The sequence below is a fragment of the Osmerus mordax genome, chromosome 27 (assembly GCF_038355195.1).
Source record: "Osmerus mordax isolate fOsmMor3 chromosome 27, fOsmMor3.pri, whole genome shotgun sequence".
NCBI classification, from domain to species: Eukaryota; Metazoa; Chordata; class Actinopteri; order Osmeriformes; family Osmeridae; genus Osmerus; species Osmerus mordax.
The window spans coordinates 5,724,653-5,742,539 of NC_090076.1; the positions used below are offsets into that span (position 1 = coordinate 5,724,653).

Genomic DNA, 17,887 nt, shown 5'->3' on the forward strand with positions numbered 1-17,887 from the left:
ATTGTGTTTGAGTGTTCTGTAAACACACAAAGCCCCTGCTTAATGCTGATAGGAAACATCACATAAAATCTCTCTCTCTTGGAAGTCGCTTTGGATAAAAGCGTCTGCTAAATGAGTAAATGTAAATGTAACATGCTTGAGTAAAACACTTTACAACTGGTTAGACATGAGATATATACATTCTCTAAAAAGTGCAAAGTCATTCTGTGTCTGGTTCTTGAAATCTGGAGTCATGGAGGCTCTGTCTTAATTGAGAACATATCCTGAGCTGGAATTTTCCAGTGTTCCACTTTTACTGTAGGAATGTGGAAGTTGGGGTACATTGTAGGACTGCTCTTTGGGTCGTTACTATACAACACTACTGTCTTACTGCAAACAGGCAACAGCCTGTGAACTAAAAAAAACCAGCACAATAATTTCTGGTTGTGTAGTGCTAAATAGATCTTCTTAATCATCCCATTGGCAACGTCTGAAGATTTCTGCCATGCAAATGACTTGTAACCTGTTCAGGAGCTACACAGACTTGACCAAAAGACCGGTGTCGAGAAAGGGCAGGCCTTGTATTTTGGCAAGCATTATACGTGTATACTGTAACAACATAAGCAATCTTAAGCACTTGGAATATGCTGGATGTAGACGGCAAGTAGGCTAGAACACAATCTGCCAGTTTAAACCCATTTCACAAGGCCTTTCTCAATGCAGGAACAACAGTAGGTCAACTGTGTGGTCTCAGAAACACCACAGATGAAATGAAGGACATTGTCTGGAAGATATCTGATCGCGGTGAATATCAAACATTGCTTGAATGTGTGCCGGCACATCACCATGCAGAAGCGTCCGATTGTCAGAGATTACGGCTCGAGAGTTAGCACAATGCCTAAGGGTGAGATGACGCACAGAGAGAAGATGAAGTCTTTGGCGCTGTCATCTTGTCATACGCTCTCCTTGGGGGAGAATTCAAACACGCGTGAAACAACACGCAATATGTAGGAGGAACCAACACTCCACTGGCAACCTTTTGTGGAGCCAAGTACATTGTAGCTAAGACACTGTACAAAAACTTGTCGGCGGAGTTGAACAGAGCCGAGCCCTCTCTTTAACCGGCAGACAGTGACGTCATGGATTAACGTTACAAAGAAGTTTGACCTGTTCTGCTTAATTGTTTTTCTTTCAGAAGTCTCTTGTTTCCCGCCTGCTTGCGTCACTCGAGGGAGCTTGACGTCCTGTTTTCTTATTGTTGTCTTTTTTATGAAAGTAGAGCTTATGACAATAAAAACACAATCAGTACAATTAACAGTCCAGATTCTTTTACAAATACAGTATGGTCTTATACAGTCGAAGGCTCATTGATACGAAACATGTGACCTCACAATGCATCCTCTTTGGTTCCATTGAGCTTTATTATTTGGTTTGTTTTTCTCAATGTGTATACCTCTCTTGTGTTGTTCTTTGGTCAACAAAATGTGTTTGTCTTGATCAACCAAGGTCATACTTGTGGAGACTTCTTTGAGGGCAAGCTATTTGCCTGGTGAAGACTTGTGAATCAAGCTTGTCAAACATCATGTCTTTGCCAGCTGGGGTGCAAAATCGTTCTGACATCCATTTTTTTACGTGTTTTGATCATACAATTAGAACTGAATGGAGTTCCACTGCTCGGGCAACTTGTCAATCTATTCCCGAGTTTACACCCCCACAAACGGTATGCGATATCACTAGAAAGTTGAGATTTGGAGAAATGGAGCAGTACAGTTGCACATTATTAACCCACATCTACCTCACACAATTGTTATCATGGAGAAGAGCACCACAAGTCAGGGTGTATCATCGGAATCAGTCCAACCATATATGCAAAACATAGATAAAAATGCGTGACATCTGGTTTGTAGCATCATAGTATGTCCTATGTGTTCTTTCTTTGTACTTTGTGTACCCATCGATGTTGTCCCTTGAGAAGTCAGACCTGCTGGAGAGAACAATACTTAGGGGGAGCAGAGGAGACCGTTCCATTGCACTTAAAGTTAAATCAGTTCATCTTTATGAACCCTATTCTTAGTCCTTCAGCCATTGACAAATCTGAGCATTTAGTTAGGAGTTGGTATACTGTGGTCACTTCAGTTGAAGGGTCAAACGTGCAAGGGCTTGTAAATTGGGGGGTTGGTGACATGAGGTGGGGGTAAAAGTGAAACAGGAGGCGGTCTTTAAAAGCACCACAAAGAAGTTACTGGAAGTGAATCCAGTGGAAAAACACTGGGAACCAAAATCTTATAGCACTTTTGCTCAAGTTGTTACATACATCTCCCCATAATCCCTACCAGAGCAAGTGTCTTTTCTGGGAGCAAAAAATGAACCCAGTGTTCTTTTTACGGACGTAAGTTCAGTTCAGCACAACGAAAAGGCACGGACATGCAGACAAAAAGAAAAATACAGCACACACATGCATTGAGACTGAGAACATTTTGTTCTTATTGAGAGTAAGAAATTGGACACCAAGGAGTTTTAGAAAAACAGGATAAGAGAACCCCAATCCCCCCGCCCCCCGCCCCCTCTTCTGCCTTTGTAGAGGAGGAGGAGCTTTCAGTGCTACTGGTACAAGCAGACACTAAAGCAGAAACAATACACTGCTGTGCACAAAACAAGCTCTTGCTGGAATGGTGTCACAGTTTTACCCAGTCTTACATTCCTTGAGAGTTCAAAGCTGTAGGAGAAGAATGGGTCACTCACCCAGGGCAATTTCAAACAAATATATCTAAAACGTTTGAAGGTTACGCTGATAAAAATAGGCACAAGTAACTTGGAGCAAGTTACATTTAGGCTTGACAATTCTGCAGACTCAATGCGATTTTATATTGAAAACAACATAAAACCATTGCTGGCATGTTTTTACCTCTTGGTTCTGGTTCTTCCACTTTTTTACTATGGGGGGGGGGGGTGTTCTTTTACTTTTATTTAACAATGACCTGTGACCTATGACATCACTGGAATTAATCTATGGTGCTTGCAACATATGGGTGCAAAAAGCCTTTTGCCATGAACTTTCATGTTAAAATGACAAATTCTCATCATCCAAATACCTTTGGCACAAAATCAATTTGAATCAGGAACCTGAATACTCCCGTTCTTGTACATCTGCTTATGTTCCCTGTCAGACATACAGTACCAGTCAAAAGGTACTGTACTTGTCACAGTAAAAGGCCCTTGGGCTTCTATACCTGCCTGTTTGCACTCAGCTGTAGTTATTGTTAAACCTCGTGGACTCTGAACGGGAGTCAGGTGGCTGAGCGGTTAGAGAATCAGGCTAGTAATCAGAAGGTCGCCGGTTCGATTCCCGGCCGTGCCATCTGACGTTGTGTCCTTGGGCAAGGCACTTCACCCTACTTGCCTCGGGGGGAAATGTCCCTGTACTTACTGTAAGTCTCTCTGGATAAGAGCGTCTGCTAAATGACTAAATGTAAATTTGCATACAGATGTCTTGCTTGCAGGTGAAAAGTAGTATGACTCAAGGCCTTATAATTCTTCCACTGCCTGGGCCAATGTTAACAGACGTCACTCAGGACTCCCTTCATGTGGCATTAACCCATTTCTCATCAGTGATCTGTACAGCTACCCCTAAGACACCAAACATGCTGCAGAGGACAACATGCGATCAAATGGGAAAACAGGAGAGACAATTCAGGAATGTAAGATTTTTCTTTTGTTAGGGTTCAAGGTTAGCCAGGTTACCCATCGTTTGAGCAATAACGAATAAACAGGCCAGTGGTTCGGGGGTTGGGTACTCAGCACCCAGCAGCTGAGAGTCGGAGGTCGAAGGTCAAGCGGTTGTAAACTAAGGGAGTGGGGGACTCAAGTTGAGGATGTGGTCTCTTCCTAGCACAGGAAAACCCTCTGGAAAAGTAAGTGGAAAATCACGGGGAACCTGGACTTTCTGACCCTATCCCCGGTGTGCAAAATCTTCCCACAAACAAAACAAAATGTGTACAAACCGCCCCCCCTCTCTCTACTTAAGACAGGGTTAGGATTGGGTAGGTAGATCAGCTGAGTGGGGAATTAGAAAGATTAGGGATGGATTTCCTTTCAGATAGAACTTATTGGGTTTGTTGTTTCCACACAAGCTGACAAGCATGATAACAGCACAGCTGTGCTCAAACACCACTGGTGACACTCTGTACTCGACGGGAGGTTGGAGTCAAATCTGTCCCTCCCCCGCCCCCTTCCCACCCCCGAGCTGTCCTGTGATCTTCCGCCTCACCGTGACACAGCCCTGCTTTCACAGCTGCCCTAGTTCCCAACCATCAGCCCCAGCACGTCACATTGGTTTTCCAAAAAATGTCCCAAAGCAAGCAGTGTTACAGGGGGAAAAAAAACGGTTGCGTGGGTAACAAACAAGGCCTGGCTGTCTGTTGTTTACAATCTGTTGTCTTGAGGGTTCTGGCCCGTGCTTCCAATGTGAACCAGCAAAGTCGCATCAAGCTCTTTTTTTTTTTTTTACATGCATTTAAAATGGATAAGATTGATTAAGCCAAGGATGGCGTCTCATTTTCTTTGAAACCCAAAGCAGCAGACTTCAATTTAAACCCCGAGAGATCTCGTTTACTGTGCGGCCCTTTTCACTACTAAGACCTTCATAATCAGATTGCGGCTCACATGCCAAACAGTGGTTGACCATTTCCAAAAGAAATGTGCATAGGCCTGATGGTGGAGAAGTAAGGAGAGGGAAGTAAACATTTGGAGAACTTAATCGTTTCGATGAGGGAGGGCCGGTCTCTTAACAGGTCTGTCCGATTCCATCGCTGTACATGTACGTGTAAAAAGATCCCAGCTATTTGTTTTCAGGAGAACCTCATCCTTCACCATTTCGCATTATTCTAAAGGGGAGTATGTACATTTGACCTGCTTTCAGTTACATAACAGCTGGCACCCCAACCCCCGTCCCTGTGCTTCCACTCTAAGAACAAGAACAGCTTGTGTGAGCTCGGATTGTGGGTGCCATGGCAACCACGTTGTAGCCTCCAGTTCTCACGCGTGGCATGAATATTTTCTGTCCTTTTTATCTTGACCATTGTTTTTGCATCCCTCTTCATTTTGTACTTTTGAAACCCTCTGTGCACACACACGCACGCGCACACACACACACATACGCGCACGCACACACACACACAGAGGCATACTCCAGATCTGAATCTTTGCCTGTTGCTTTGTATTTGTCTTTATTGGAACCAGGTTAACTTGAAGGCAAGCGTGGTTTGACGGCAGCACCGACCTTAATTGCATTTCGGGCATACGCTCTGAGGAGCAGTGGTAATCAAGCATGTGATGTGCACATGACCATCTCAGACCATGCCTCTGTCCTTTCCTGACGGGCTTAAGGGGAGCTCATGCAGAGTCCACCCAAAGGGTTGCATCCGTCTAGAGGGCTCTCGTGTCTACTGATCCCTCGTCATCTTCCATTCACGTACGGCGATTTCAAATGCCAATCAGACTCTCGTGTAAAAGCTTCTTTCACAGGAAATGCTTTCAGCTACGGGAAGCTGTCAGGACTAAGCTGAGATGTAAACACAGGAGCCCTCGTTTGTTTATTTGTTCCCAGTAACTTTCCCTTTGCCAGTTTGCCCTGAAGATGGGCACGCTCTGTTCTGTCGGCAGTAGTCTCCTGAATCTCCTGCCTAAACTTGCAGAAGCAGGAAGTGTGGGTTTAGTCACCATTTCCCGTCATTCCCAGTGATTTGTGTTTTCCACTACTTACAAAACATTTTAGAGTTGGTTAAGGAGAGTGAATTTGAAAAATATTACTGAGGACTGATGGATGTTCCATTGGAGACTATGTAACAGTTAGGTGTGTATAAATAAGTTAAGAAGTCAGATTACTTTATGGGTTTGTGGTTAGAAGGGAACACTTTAGGACAAGTTTGGATGTCATACTGTCTTAAATGGCACAAGTGATAGGATTTGCTGCCCATGCAAGAAAACATGTTTGTGTTAGATGTTGTGCTTCGTTCTCCCCCTCAATCATGAAAGCAAGCTTTGCAACTCACATTTCACAGGATTTGTTTGCCTTGTTTTGCAGATAGATTTGGAGCACTCATATTTACCCCCTTTGTTTTCCACCACTACAAATGACTCATCTTGAGTAGTCAGAGCTAAAAGTAAAAAGTAAAAAAAAAAAAAGGAATACAAAAGAGTACAAAATGTCAAATGTTTTAATTTCAAAAACGAAACATTGTTAAAGTTATTGCATTGTCAGAACAAACTACAGGTACCATAACTGCGTCTAAACAGTAGTTGAAAATCTTTTTTCTGTTAGAACTGTGACTAATGGTCATGAAGGCATGTGCATCTGGAGTCTGTGCTGCAGTGACGGGTGATCTTATCAGCACAAACTGGATTAGTGAAAATGCGGCAGTATCTTGGTTAGTTATGTTAAACCAATCACAAGAACAAGTCTAAATTAAGAAAACAAACCATCTATAAAAGGCATACATAGAAACTAAACAGTGGAACAATATGTCTGAAATAGGGATGCTGAGAATGATCAACTTTCAGTAGACTATATACGCTATAGATATTTAAAATGGTAAGGACTGTACAACGTGCACAAAGGAATGAATGACTACATCAAGTATTCTCCTCTTTAGGTCAAGTAAAACTCTAAAAAATAAAAAAGGACAATACAATCCATACATGCTGAAGCCTTACAATATACAGGGTGTCTAAAAAAACATGATGCTTTAGAAGGTGGAAGAGGATTCCGCCCAAGTTCATGAGCCGTACTCGGTGGACTCGTCGCCCTCCTCGGCCAGCAGACACGTGCGTACCAACGCCTCCGTGACGGCGTACGGATCGCAGTTGGCGGACGGGCGACGATCCTCGAAGTAGCCCTTCTTCTCCTGGCCCACGGTGCGGGGGATGCGGATGCTAGCGCCGCGGTTGGCTACGCCCGCCGAGAACTCGTGGATGTTGGACGTCTCGTGATGACCCGTCAAGCGCCGGGCATTGTCCAGACCCCCTTTGGGGTCGTACGCCCTGATGTGATGGTCGTGTCTCTTCCCGAGCCTATCTATCGAGTCCTCGATGGCTCTGTGTCCAAGGAGAAAATGGTTAACCCAAAAGTTGAAATAAACAACACAGAAATGGATAGCGATCGGCAACAACAACAACAAAAAACACATGAACAGTGCTCACTTCAACCCTCCCTCATCCCGCATCTCCTTGGTGCTAAAATTTGTATGGCAGCCAGCGCCGTTCCAGTTTCCAGGAATGGGCTTGGGGTCAAATGAGGCGACTACTCCAAAGTCCTCACAGACGCGGTGCAGGATGAAGCGAGCGATCCACAAATGGTCCCCCATTTTAATGCCTTCAGAAGGCCCTACCTGGAACTCCCACTGCAAGGAAACGGGGAACATACACAAATGTAAGAGTGAGGCAACCCACACGTACTGAGAATGCCTATCAAAAACCCAGCGTCGGATCAAAGCAACTGCATCGGGCTCGCTAAATACATCCGACAGTTCCCCTTGCTAAGATTGAACCATAGAAATTCCACCACAATACAGTACCTGAGCTGGCATGACTTCAGCGTTGGTGCCGCAGATCTCCACCCCTGCGTAGAGGCAGGCTCTGTAGTGGGCCTCCACAATGTCTCTTCCGTAGGCCTTGTCCGCTCCGACCCCACAATAATACGGCCCTGTTGCGTGACACATCATTAGGAGTTAGGCACGAATCTAGTTGCACAGGTTATACAACCTTCAACCGCCTTAACTTTGGGGAACGTACCCTGGGGCCCAGGGAAGCCGTTGGAGGGCCAGCCGAAAGGATGCCCGTCGGTGCCCAGGATGGTGTACTCCTGTTCCATACCAAACCATGGGTGTTGGTTTTCAACCATCGTCATGATCTTTTTACAGGACAGACGGAGGTTGGTTTCTGAGAAGTCACGTAAACATGTCATTAGTCTAAACCCTTACGTCAAACACACCAAATGCCGACCACACCGAATGGAATTCTAGATTTGCGAAGAACTATGCTAGATTTCTTCTCACCAGCAGGTTTACGGTTGTATTTCAGCACTTCACACAGAACAAGTTTGTTTGGGTCTTTTCTGAAGGGATCTCTGAACATGACCACAGGGATCAGGTACATGTCACTGTTGGAGCCTTCTGATTGGTAGGTACTGGAGCCATCAAAGTTCCACTCTGGGAGATCTGCAAAATAGGGACATCCATGACTCCTTTTCTCATAGCTCCAACTCAACACTGATTGATGTTAACATTATACATTACTGTCACGTTAACACTGTTAAATGTAACAAGAGATTCGTATTGTATACGGTCCAATCACCACGGAGATAGAAAAGGCATCCAGGCTGGTGATCCAATCGTACCTTCAATGGTTTTGGGTTCAGAATCCAAAGTTCTAGTTTTGCAGCGTAGTCCCTCTCCAGATCCATCGATCCAGATGTACATGGCTTGAACCTTGTCACCCTGAGGAAGGTCCATATACTGCTGCTTCACAGCTTTACTCAATTGGGCACTGGATGAAGTAGCCATTTTGACAGAATCTGAAAGATATTTGCCAAATGCTGAGTGGTTCTCTCTCTTTGGTACCATTTCATCTGTCCTTTTTTCAAGGCAAGTCGTTGTCACATGAAAGGATACCAGGAAGCTATGATTAAACATTTACACTAAGTGACCGGTAGATATAAAACAAAGAATCGAATCTAAACGCGAAACGCATCAATTCACAACATTGCTGTTGACGATGTTGTAACACGTAGTGATAATGTATAATTGGTTTTCAATAACACGGTGCCTGGCATCTGTCAACATCTCATCTTAAACGGAGGCAAAATGAAAAAAAAACATAAGATTACAGCAAGGTAACATTGAGTAAAGTAAACAATCAACAAACGATCAAAAAAGAACATAACAGCGAAGTAACATATAGGCTATAGGCGAATAATATAATAAAACCAACAGCAATATTGCTTCAAATAGTAAATCAGTTTGATATTTACCCAGTGTAAGATCAAGACGAAGAAATGTATAAAACTGACACAGTTCGTAGTTCTTTCGCAAACAAGACAGCAGTGATATTGTCTTCCATTCCCTTTTCCTTAGAATATTCACAAAGGCGGATTTATAAAGTGGGGTGCAGATCCCTCCGTCTCTGATTGGCCAAAAAGAAACGTGATCCGTTCGTGTTCAGGTGATGGAGAACTCATGGGTTGGTCCAGGACCGTGAGGAGTTTTACTGTGTCAGCGTAGCCTGCCCCCAATTTACATGGACATGTTGTTACTGCCTGTGTTTTTGTGTTGCAAAACACACTTAACCCCTCACTCGACTGTTGTATTAAGTAATGTATGAACATCTCTGAAAACTAATAGTGTGGGATATATTTTAAAAAAATCACATGACCCCTCCTTTTTTTTAAACCCCTTTCCTTAACTACTTGGAAACTAAAATGGTAGGCTAGGCCTATGGGTTTCAGCGGGCGAATGGCGCTGCCTAGTGATAACAAAGGGTGGTCAACATCCAAGGAATTCTAAGCAGAACAATTTGTTCTACACGGAACCAAATAGTTTTAGTGTCCCATATAGCATACGTCAGTGCGTCTTACTTGAGGAACATACATATTTAATGCAATAGGCTATAGGCTATGTTACCAAGCAATTTGAAGAAACATTCCTTACAAAATGAACTTATCCAACAGTTCCATAAAAAAATCTATTCCGATTTCTAATTGTTAGAAGATTGTTACGTCATTGATCCATTTTCACATAATTTCCATCTCGATTTGACAGTCCGGTTGCAGCTGTGTTCCCAGCAAAAATGAATGGGAGTCATCAAACAGACGGGCCTCTGTCAACATCGATGAAATCCACCGGTAGGTTGTGTAAGCCAAATGAGATTCCATTAGCCTACGTCTAAATATGCAACGCACCATCAATATCGATCATTGTCATGTGATCGTTATTAATGACGACAAATAAAACAGCTTTCACACCTTTATTACAGGTGAAATTGATGACCAGCTACCAGATATATTAAGGGATGTAGTCTTCGTGGATTTTTTCAACACATTTCTAAATTTACCGGTGAGATTTTAAACTGGTTATCAGTGTAATTACATGCAGCTTTGCTCCCACTTAAAACTGTTCCTTTTTAGGTGTTTGGACAGACTCCAGTTTTCTTTCTGTCAGGAAACAAATGGTTTCCGTGTCCTGCTATAGGCCAGGTAGGCTAACCGTCGTTAGTGAATTGACTATTAAGTCGAGTGAGTTGAACAGTAGGTCAATTGCCATCATAATAAAACACTACTGTTACGTTTTACATAATTACGTGGACATTCTCCATGATCTATCGTGGGTGCAGCGGGTCAATAGAAGAGGGTTTCTGAAGTGGCTGACAGCCCATCGACTGCCTTCTTTCAAAGACACCGAGTTGTTCAGATGCTATAAGCTCTGTAAAGAGCTCCTTGACTTCTCACAGTATCACTCGAAAGGTAGACAAGACAATCACAAGCCATAGAAACAGGGTTTCGCTGTTATACCTAACTGATGTCGATGTGGCAGATAAGATGCACTTTGATTTGATCTTGAAGAACGTTATACAGATGTTCTAAACTGGACAACAGCGGACCAGTGGCTACTTAAGAAGTGCATTGGCAGTGTCAGGGGAATGAATCGATTTTGCACTTTCATACAAAGCTCTCGAGGTCAGTGTTTTGCAGCCACGACTCCCTTAAAATCACACTCTATCCATCAGTCGTGATACATAGAAGTCAACTGAAAGGAGTTAATCATTGTGTTAGAGCTGGGATCTGTACGGCAGGTATGGGTCTACAGATTATGAATACACTCTTGTGTTTGTTAAGGCGAGGAGTTGGTAGCGTTCTGTGTTCGAGTGTCGCGGTTGCTTGCGATGAATGCCGAGGACCCCAGGTGCCACTCTCTCCTGACTGTGATCAAGGTAGTTCACCTCAGGGAGGGGTCAAGTGTGCCGACTGCCTGCCGCATCTCCACAGGTAGCACCGGCCGACGTCACACCACACTTCAGCCACCTGTAGAACAGCCAGGACCATTTTTCGACCGCAACCGTCCACGGTTCGAAACGGTCTTCATGACTTGTTTTTTTTCCGCCCCGGTTTCTTTCGGTTGCCACGGGTCTGCGGCTTTCGGTAGATGCCTTCGTGGACATTATGTCCGGTGACCATCCTGATGGTGACAGAAAGCAAGTCTTGGCTCAGATGTACACCAAAGCCTTGCAGCGGCTCCAGGTCTACTGGCTCCCTCAGTTCCTGCAATGCTGTAAGACCTCCATACAACGTGTATCCGAGTGCAGCTCTGTCGCTCAGCAGTACAGCTCCATAGCCTCCCTCGAGGCTGCGGCTGTGGATCTAAGACCCTTTCCCCAGGATGCGGGCCTGGGCCTGGGCCTGGAGGAGAAGGAGGGGCTGCCGCCTGGGAGTTCCACGGTGACCTACTGTTCTAAACACACCAAGAGGCTCCTGTGGACGGAACCGCAGGAACCAGCAACCACCACCCTGGAGGCTGAGGGTCTTCGACCTAGCTTCTGCCAGTGGCTTCCATTTGGGGCCGCCACGGACCAGGAGGGATGCACCAACGTTGTGCACAATCAGATGGACTTCCAGGCGGTTGCGACTGATGCCGAGCCTAAAAAGACGCCTTTGACATCCAAAGAGGGCAGCGGCCAAGCTAGAGAGGCGGACCCGTGCCTCGCCAGCACTGCCCCTTCCAGACAGGCGGAGAGTCAGGTGAAGGAGGTGGTCGTCCCACACGTCTGCCTGGAGACCCCTGCCCTCTACCTCCCCGTTAACCTCCCAGTCCCAGCTTCCCCCCCGGAGCTCCGCGGCCTCAGGTACTTGACGCTCGCCTTGTCGGCGGACGGCATCGCCGGCGGCCCCTTCCACGCGTTCCTGCGGGAGAAGAGCTTGCGGGCCCAGCTGTGCCATCTGGCCCTGTGGCAGGAGCTGGAGCTGTTCCTCAGGATGTCTCTCAGGGCCCAGGGAGATGACTCCTTCGACGGGCACAAGCAGGCCGTGGCCAGGAGGATCATCCTTATCTACCTGTCGGAAGCCGCGGAGACAGAGGTCCAGCTTGAGGCAGAGACGAGCAGCCATCTTAGCAGACTCCTTCCCTCTGGAGCGGTTATCCCATGGATATACAAAGCCAGACATGAGATCTGCCAGGTAAAGTGGGTTCACGACCAGAAAGCTGCATTCAAGTCTCATAGATAATTTTTTTTGACACTGACAGGCATTTTGTTTTCTGTAGGTGCTTTGGGTGTCGTACGATGCGTTTTTGGACGAGGAGGACAACTGTTTCAGTTCCTATGTGGTAACTATGTCTTGTGTTCATGTATTTTATCTCTCTCAAATCTTGTTAAGGTCCTAAATGTTGTCACTTAGTCCTCTTTCCCCCTCTAGTTTGACAATGACAAGAGTGAAGATGAAAACTGTGGGTGGATACTGACCTCTAGTGGTCACCACACGGCAGAGCAGCAGCGGTGTCGCATGAGGGAGGCGCTGGCCCTGAGTCAGGCCTGCTGTAGCCATGGCGATGACGCATCGAGGGTGTCCGAGGAGAGCTGGGCTCAGATAGCACTTGAGGATGTGGCTAGGGGAGGGTCTGTCCACATGCAGTACATAAAGTGTGGTAAGAGCTTGTCAAAGGATGTGTGGACTCTTTAGAGCTTAGTTATGGAGTCAGGTGGCTGAGCGGTGAGGGAATCGGGCTAGTAATCCGAAGGTTGCCAGTTCGATTCCCGGTCATGCCAACTGACGTTGTGTCCTTGGGCAAGGCACCTCACCCTACTTGCCTCGGGGGAATGTCCCTGTAGTTACTGTAAGTCGCTCTGGATAAGAGCGTCTGCTAAATGACTAAAGTTATGAACTCAGAGCATTTTGCTGGCCTGTACCGGAACCTGGATGTGAATTTGTCATCTGTAGATCCATTTGATCTACCATTTGAGTTGTTGGCGTTGAGGTATCCAAACAAGGCAGCAGAACAACTAAGTTTAAACTACCAGCTCTATTACAAGAAGATGCCTAGCTTTGGTAAGAATCAAGACCTGAGTGGTTATACAGTATGTGAGATATAATATATATATTCTAGAATAAACCAGTTACATGTATGCAATTTAACGATTTCCTTACGACAATTGATGTATTTTCATTTATTTATTTGGAATGTAAAATAGGTGAATCCACAAAAACAGTACCCAGTAGTACTGTGATAAAGAGAATTCCCATCATGTTAAAGAAGAACAGCAGTTTCATGCGAAGGCCTTCGATGAGGCCAAGGTACTTGTTTTCCATTTGGCTGTACATTGTTCATCTGTGAATTGAAATATTTGAGTTGATTTTCACCTGTCCTATCCAGGTCATTTGCGGATGTGTTCAGGTCTTCTGTGAGTTTGGATTTCTTCAAACGCTTCTTGCGTGTAAATAATGCCTATGGACCCCTGCAGTACATACAGGAAGTGGAAAAGCTTAAGGCTTTGGATCATACTAAAGCCCAAAGAACCAAAGTCCATGCCATTGTGGATAGGTTCTTTCTGCGGAGTGACTCCAGTACATTTTTTTACATGTTTCATTCATTTTATTTAGTCTTTCTTTGTCTGTAGGGGAATTATCTTGTTTTGAATTCAAGTAGGTATTGTGGGATAGGTACCTATCCCACTTGAGGGATTATAAATACCATGATTTGTTGTCAAGTTTAAAGGCCCAAGTCTCTAAATGTTTGTTTTAGTTTTGTTTTGCGCATTGTTTGTCCTGTCACTCCTTCAACAGTGAAATACCTGCAGTGCAAGGCTGACATCATCTTCCAGGTGTCACAAATGCAACATGTCACCTGTGCGACTCTCTACAACGTCCAAGAGATGGTTTCAAAGTCTCTTGAAAGCACATGGTACCGTCCACTGTTGTATGTGGGCGCTAGGCTTAGGCTAGTTTTGTCCTAAAGTCCTAAACCAGTAAGAAAACAAAAGCTGACCTTTTCAGGTCTCACCCTTATGGTGGACAAAGGCATGCGTATGACGATCTTACTACAAGCGGAAGGCTGTCTGAGTGTGTGTATTTGTACGGCTGCAGGTTTAAAGTGTACCAGGACACCTTCCCACCCTGTCCAACAGTGGTCACGGACACCACCCAGAGAGCAACACTGCTGAGCAACAAACTGGTCAGACTTTCATGGCTCCTTATCCATACGGTGGCTATAGACCTGTTTTGCATTCGACTTGCTCATCTCAAAACGTCCCCTTTTGCCCTTGAAGAGGAACGTCTGGAGAGTGCTCACCCGATTTATTAAAAGTGTCTGCAAATTCCGCAACGCCATGAAAGACCCGTCCACGAGAAGTACCTTCGAACAGTACCTGAGACACAGCTACGCCAGCTTCTCCGAAGGTAAAGACTCTTTGGGAGCTTTGACTGAACCCTTGCGCCCCAAGTGAAACGTTTGTCGATGGTCCCTATTGGAAGTGCCTAATGATTTACGGTGGTAACGATGCATTGGAATTCCCCCAGCTTGTTCTGACATCATGTTGAACCAGACGCACTCAGACGCCCCCCTACCCCCCAAGGAAGAGGGGGACGCCCCCATGAAAGTACGCGTCATCAATCGCAAGGTCATCGTCGTGGACTTCCTGGTCAACGACCTGTCCTTCTATCTGGAGTGTGAGAGGTAGCCTGCCCTTCAGCCCTCCCAAGAGAGCTTCCGAGCGCCCCTCGGGGTCTCTTGACCCTCGAAATGACCCTCGCGTGTGTGTGGCAGGTTCCGCAGCTTGGCGGACGCGTGCGCGGTGATGGAGTCGGCAGGTATGAACGGGGAGAACGACCACGACATGCTGCACAAGAAGGCGGACATGATCGTCATGCTCTTCCTCAAGTCCGAGATCTCGCCCAAACTTCGGGTACGCGGGCTCTTTGAATTGGTTTGAGATGATAACGATCACGTTTGACCGTCGGTGTCTCTGTAGAGAACAGAAACGTTTCAAGATTTAAGTGGTTGTTTTGTCTGAAAATTAGATTATGGTTTGTGAACACAAGTGTTTTTTGTTGTGTGTTTTTTTCGCAGATCAACATTGCTGAAAATCAGAGGGATTTCATTCTGCAGCATTTTTGGGAAGGGGAAGTAGACCGTGGCCTTTTTCACCCTGCCATCCTTTCCGTCTTCCCCAACCTGATCTTCTGTTGGAGAAAGTTAGACAACAACACTTCTTTCTCTACTGTGACTTGGTTTTGAATTTAGATTTTGACTGGATTTGACTTTTATTGTTAAATTGATGCAATGGGAAAACTATTTTCCCAATTCAAACTCCCTTTACTCTAAATGCAACCTATGAATTTAGCTCCTGAACAAACATTTTCAGAATCAGAATCAGAAAGGGTTTTAATTGCCATGAAAGTTTGCACAGACAAGGAATTTACTTTGGCAGGAAGGTGCATACATTCAACATATAGGAGTACATTTTAAATAAGTGGTGTACGTTTAAGCATTTCTAACTATACTATACAAAAGGTGCAAAGTCTAATTAACTAATACTAATGGGACAGGTATGTAAAATATAATAAATATAAAGTATAAAATAGCCATAATGTACAATATAAAAATACAAATAGGGTGCTTAGTGCAAATATGACATGGGTGCAAAAATGGCAAGGGTGCAATATGTGGCAATGGTTTAAAGTCTGTGGTTTAAAGTCTGTGTGAGCCCTTGGCCTTGTTGAAGAGGCAAGTGGCAGATGGAAAGAAACTGTTCTTGTGGCGTAAGGTTTTCCTACTGTTCCCTAAATGAGTTTGCTTCATATTGTCCATCCGAGTTGACTACATGGACCCTCTGCCTCTGTAGGTTTTGCTGTCAGAAGGTGACAAACAATCTGACCGTTGTCAAGGGGACAAAGAAGCCACCGCTGACCTCCCCTGACTACTTGAACCCTTTGAAAGACCAGTATCGAAAAATCAAGACAATCACCTCTGCCGCAGGTAAACCCCTATGATTTTGACTGTTAGACATTATGTAGAGTAGACCAGCAATTTATTTGTCTGTCCGAGGGGAAATTGCACAACGTTAGGGGCATCAAAATATATGCAGTATTTCGCTATCGACATGAATCTAAATAAAAACATGCAAAGGGGGATTTTTTTAAGTTTTGGAATTACGGTTTTCAATGGTTTTGAGGATCTTTTCTTTATCTTTTTCATATGAAATGTATGTACTCGTGTTCCTTAATGTCCACAGAGGAACAAACCACTTTGCGCTTTACCATCCACCATGGCCTCAGACTGATCCTGCCTCTGTTCAGGTCAGAGGTCAAAGGTAAAGTAGGGCTGATTCATTGCAACTGGCCTCTCTGCATCATCATATTAGCCCAAAATTGTGCATGTGCTTCGTTTGAATGTTAAATATAATAGTTTTTTTGTTGTTGCTCCGGGCATTGTAGAAGATCTGCCAACAAAGGTCCCCAGTCACCATCGATCCATTTCCTCCGTCCATTTAAAGTCTATGTACGTACTTTCATTTTGAGTTCATCTGAATACGTTTGAAAATGATCATAATCAGGCATGCTTATGTGCAGTCTGGAGTTGTGTGAATGACGTTTTCTCTCGAATCTTTCCTTAGCTCTGAGCACCATCCGCATCTCAGGTGAGACCCCTCTCCGTTCCACAGCTGCTACTGTAGACACACAGAAATCAGGACCGTAGTTCAACCCACACACTGGGTTATGGGTGGGAGGCCATATTGGAATGGATCAATGAAAGCATAACATTTTTAGTTTTCTCAAAATACGACCGATTTTATATATGTTTTTTAAGTGATGATGGTAGAGGTTGCATGGCTTTTGTTGCTGTAGTACCCAACTACCACACCCAGATGGCGGCATAACCCCAGAAGGCGCTGTGATCTTAGAGGAAGGCCAGCACAAATAAACTGTGCAACTGTACAAATAAAAATGCAAGATGAAAAAGTTTGGTACTGCTTGAAACCGTGGAAAAAAGTTGTGTTACATTTTCGTTACAAAGGCTACGGCAAGAAACTTGGCAGTTCACTTGAGAGTAAATGAGGATTGAAACATAAAGTATCTACGTATTTTCTTTAATTCCCCTTGCTTTTTGTCGGTGGTGAAGTGTGCTACTTTCGTGTGCGACATCATTCATTCTCACTGAGGAGGTCCGAGGAGAGGCTGCGAATCGGTCCTGAAGAGGGCGGCCGCAACAAAAAAAAAGCTCACGTGACTGAATGTTTACTATGCCTGAGGTGGTTAATATGGTCACCAGCGGTTTACTCTTTCTCCTTAGGAAGCAATAACAAACCGTGAATAATCCATAGACTTATATTTAACAGACACAGCTTCTTTTCTCTTCCAAGATGGTTAATGCACTATAGGTGTTGTTTAAAATAAATACAAATATTTAACTGTTCTGTCCTGTAATTCTCATTCCACAACCTTTTATTTTATCACTAGTGAATGACAAAAGACGGATACATATACAATAGGAGGATAAATGAAAGGTGTTTTCTTTAATCATGCAAACTGGAATCGTGAAGTAGAAAAGTAGTTCTCAGTGTATTTAAGCAGTAAATTCACAACCTGTTTTGCAGATACATACTTTTTAAATGGCCTCAAAAGTGTTGATTTGCAACCAACTCAACTTCAACCATAAAGACCCCAGTGCTACAAAAAACAAAACAAAACAGTAATAGAAGTAAAACATTTAAATCTGTGTCTACAATAAGGTATTGCGCACGATTTGGTTAGGATAAGCAATATATTGTGTCAAACTGAATGCTTTGTTTAGGCAGTCACAACCTCCACAAGTGGACTGCACTTCTCTGGGTCTTCGGCTCTAGAAGTGGTGTTTAAAAAACACTGTAAAAG

General features: G+C 44.5%; 2 protein-coding genes across 2 annotated transcripts; one reads left to right on the forward strand and one right to left on the reverse strand.

Annotated features, from left to right (window-relative positions):
• Positions 1–6,181: 6,181 nt before the first annotated feature.
• On the reverse strand, positions 6,182–9,132 carry glulb (glutamate-ammonia ligase (glutamine synthase) b). The gene is made up of 7 exons (XM_067230513.1): positions 9,005–9,132; positions 8,372–8,548; positions 8,031–8,192; positions 7,768–7,914; positions 7,551–7,678; positions 7,177–7,376; positions 6,182–7,071 (listed from the first exon to the last, which is right to left on the reverse strand). Exons 2-7 carry the CDS (start codon positions 8,535–8,537, stop codon positions 6,753–6,755), a joined length of 1,122 nt encoding a protein of 373 aa, XP_067086614.1. The 5' UTR covers positions 8,538–8,548; positions 9,005–9,132; the 3' UTR covers positions 6,182–6,752.
• A 729-nt stretch (positions 9,133–9,861) lies between these two features.
• On the forward strand, positions 9,862–16,893 carry LOC136936582 (regulator of G-protein signaling protein-like). The gene is made up of 19 exons (XM_067230194.1): positions 9,862–9,874; positions 10,006–10,085; positions 10,157–10,225; positions 10,363–10,492; positions 10,625–10,705; positions 10,865–11,014; positions 11,172–12,199; positions 12,285–12,347; positions 12,437–12,665; positions 13,802–13,919; positions 14,102–14,189; positions 14,284–14,413; positions 14,534–14,690; positions 14,781–14,919; positions 15,084–15,208; positions 15,859–15,992; positions 16,249–16,326; positions 16,630–16,653; positions 16,862–16,893. The coding sequence occupies exons 1-19, from the start codon at positions 9,862–9,864 to the stop codon at positions 16,891–16,893; spliced, it is 2,868 nt and encodes a 955-aa protein (XP_067086295.1).
• Positions 16,894–17,887: the final 994 nt, after the last annotated feature.

Coding starts and splice junctions, on each gene's coding strand:
- glulb (XM_067230513.1), bottom strand. CDS start 8,537: ATGGCTACTTCATCCAGTGCCCAATTGAGTAAAGCTGTGAAGCAGCAG. Junction 8,193..8,371: donor TGAACCCAAAACCATTGAAG/GTACGATTGGAT, acceptor CCTATTTTGCAG/ATCTCCCAGAGTGGAACTTT. Junction 7,679..7,767: donor CGGCTTCCCTGGGCCCCAGG/GTACGTTCCCCA, acceptor GTCACGCAACAG/GGCCGTATTATTGTGGGGTC.
- LOC136936582 (XM_067230194.1), top strand. Junction 10,086..10,156: donor ACACATTTCTAAATTTACCG/GTGAGATTTTAA, acceptor GTTCCTTTTTAG/GTGTTTGGACAGACTCCAGT. Junction 10,226..10,362: donor CGTGTCCTGCTATAGGCCAG/GTAGGCTAACCG, acceptor TCGTGGGTGCAG/CGGGTCAATAGAAGAGGGTT.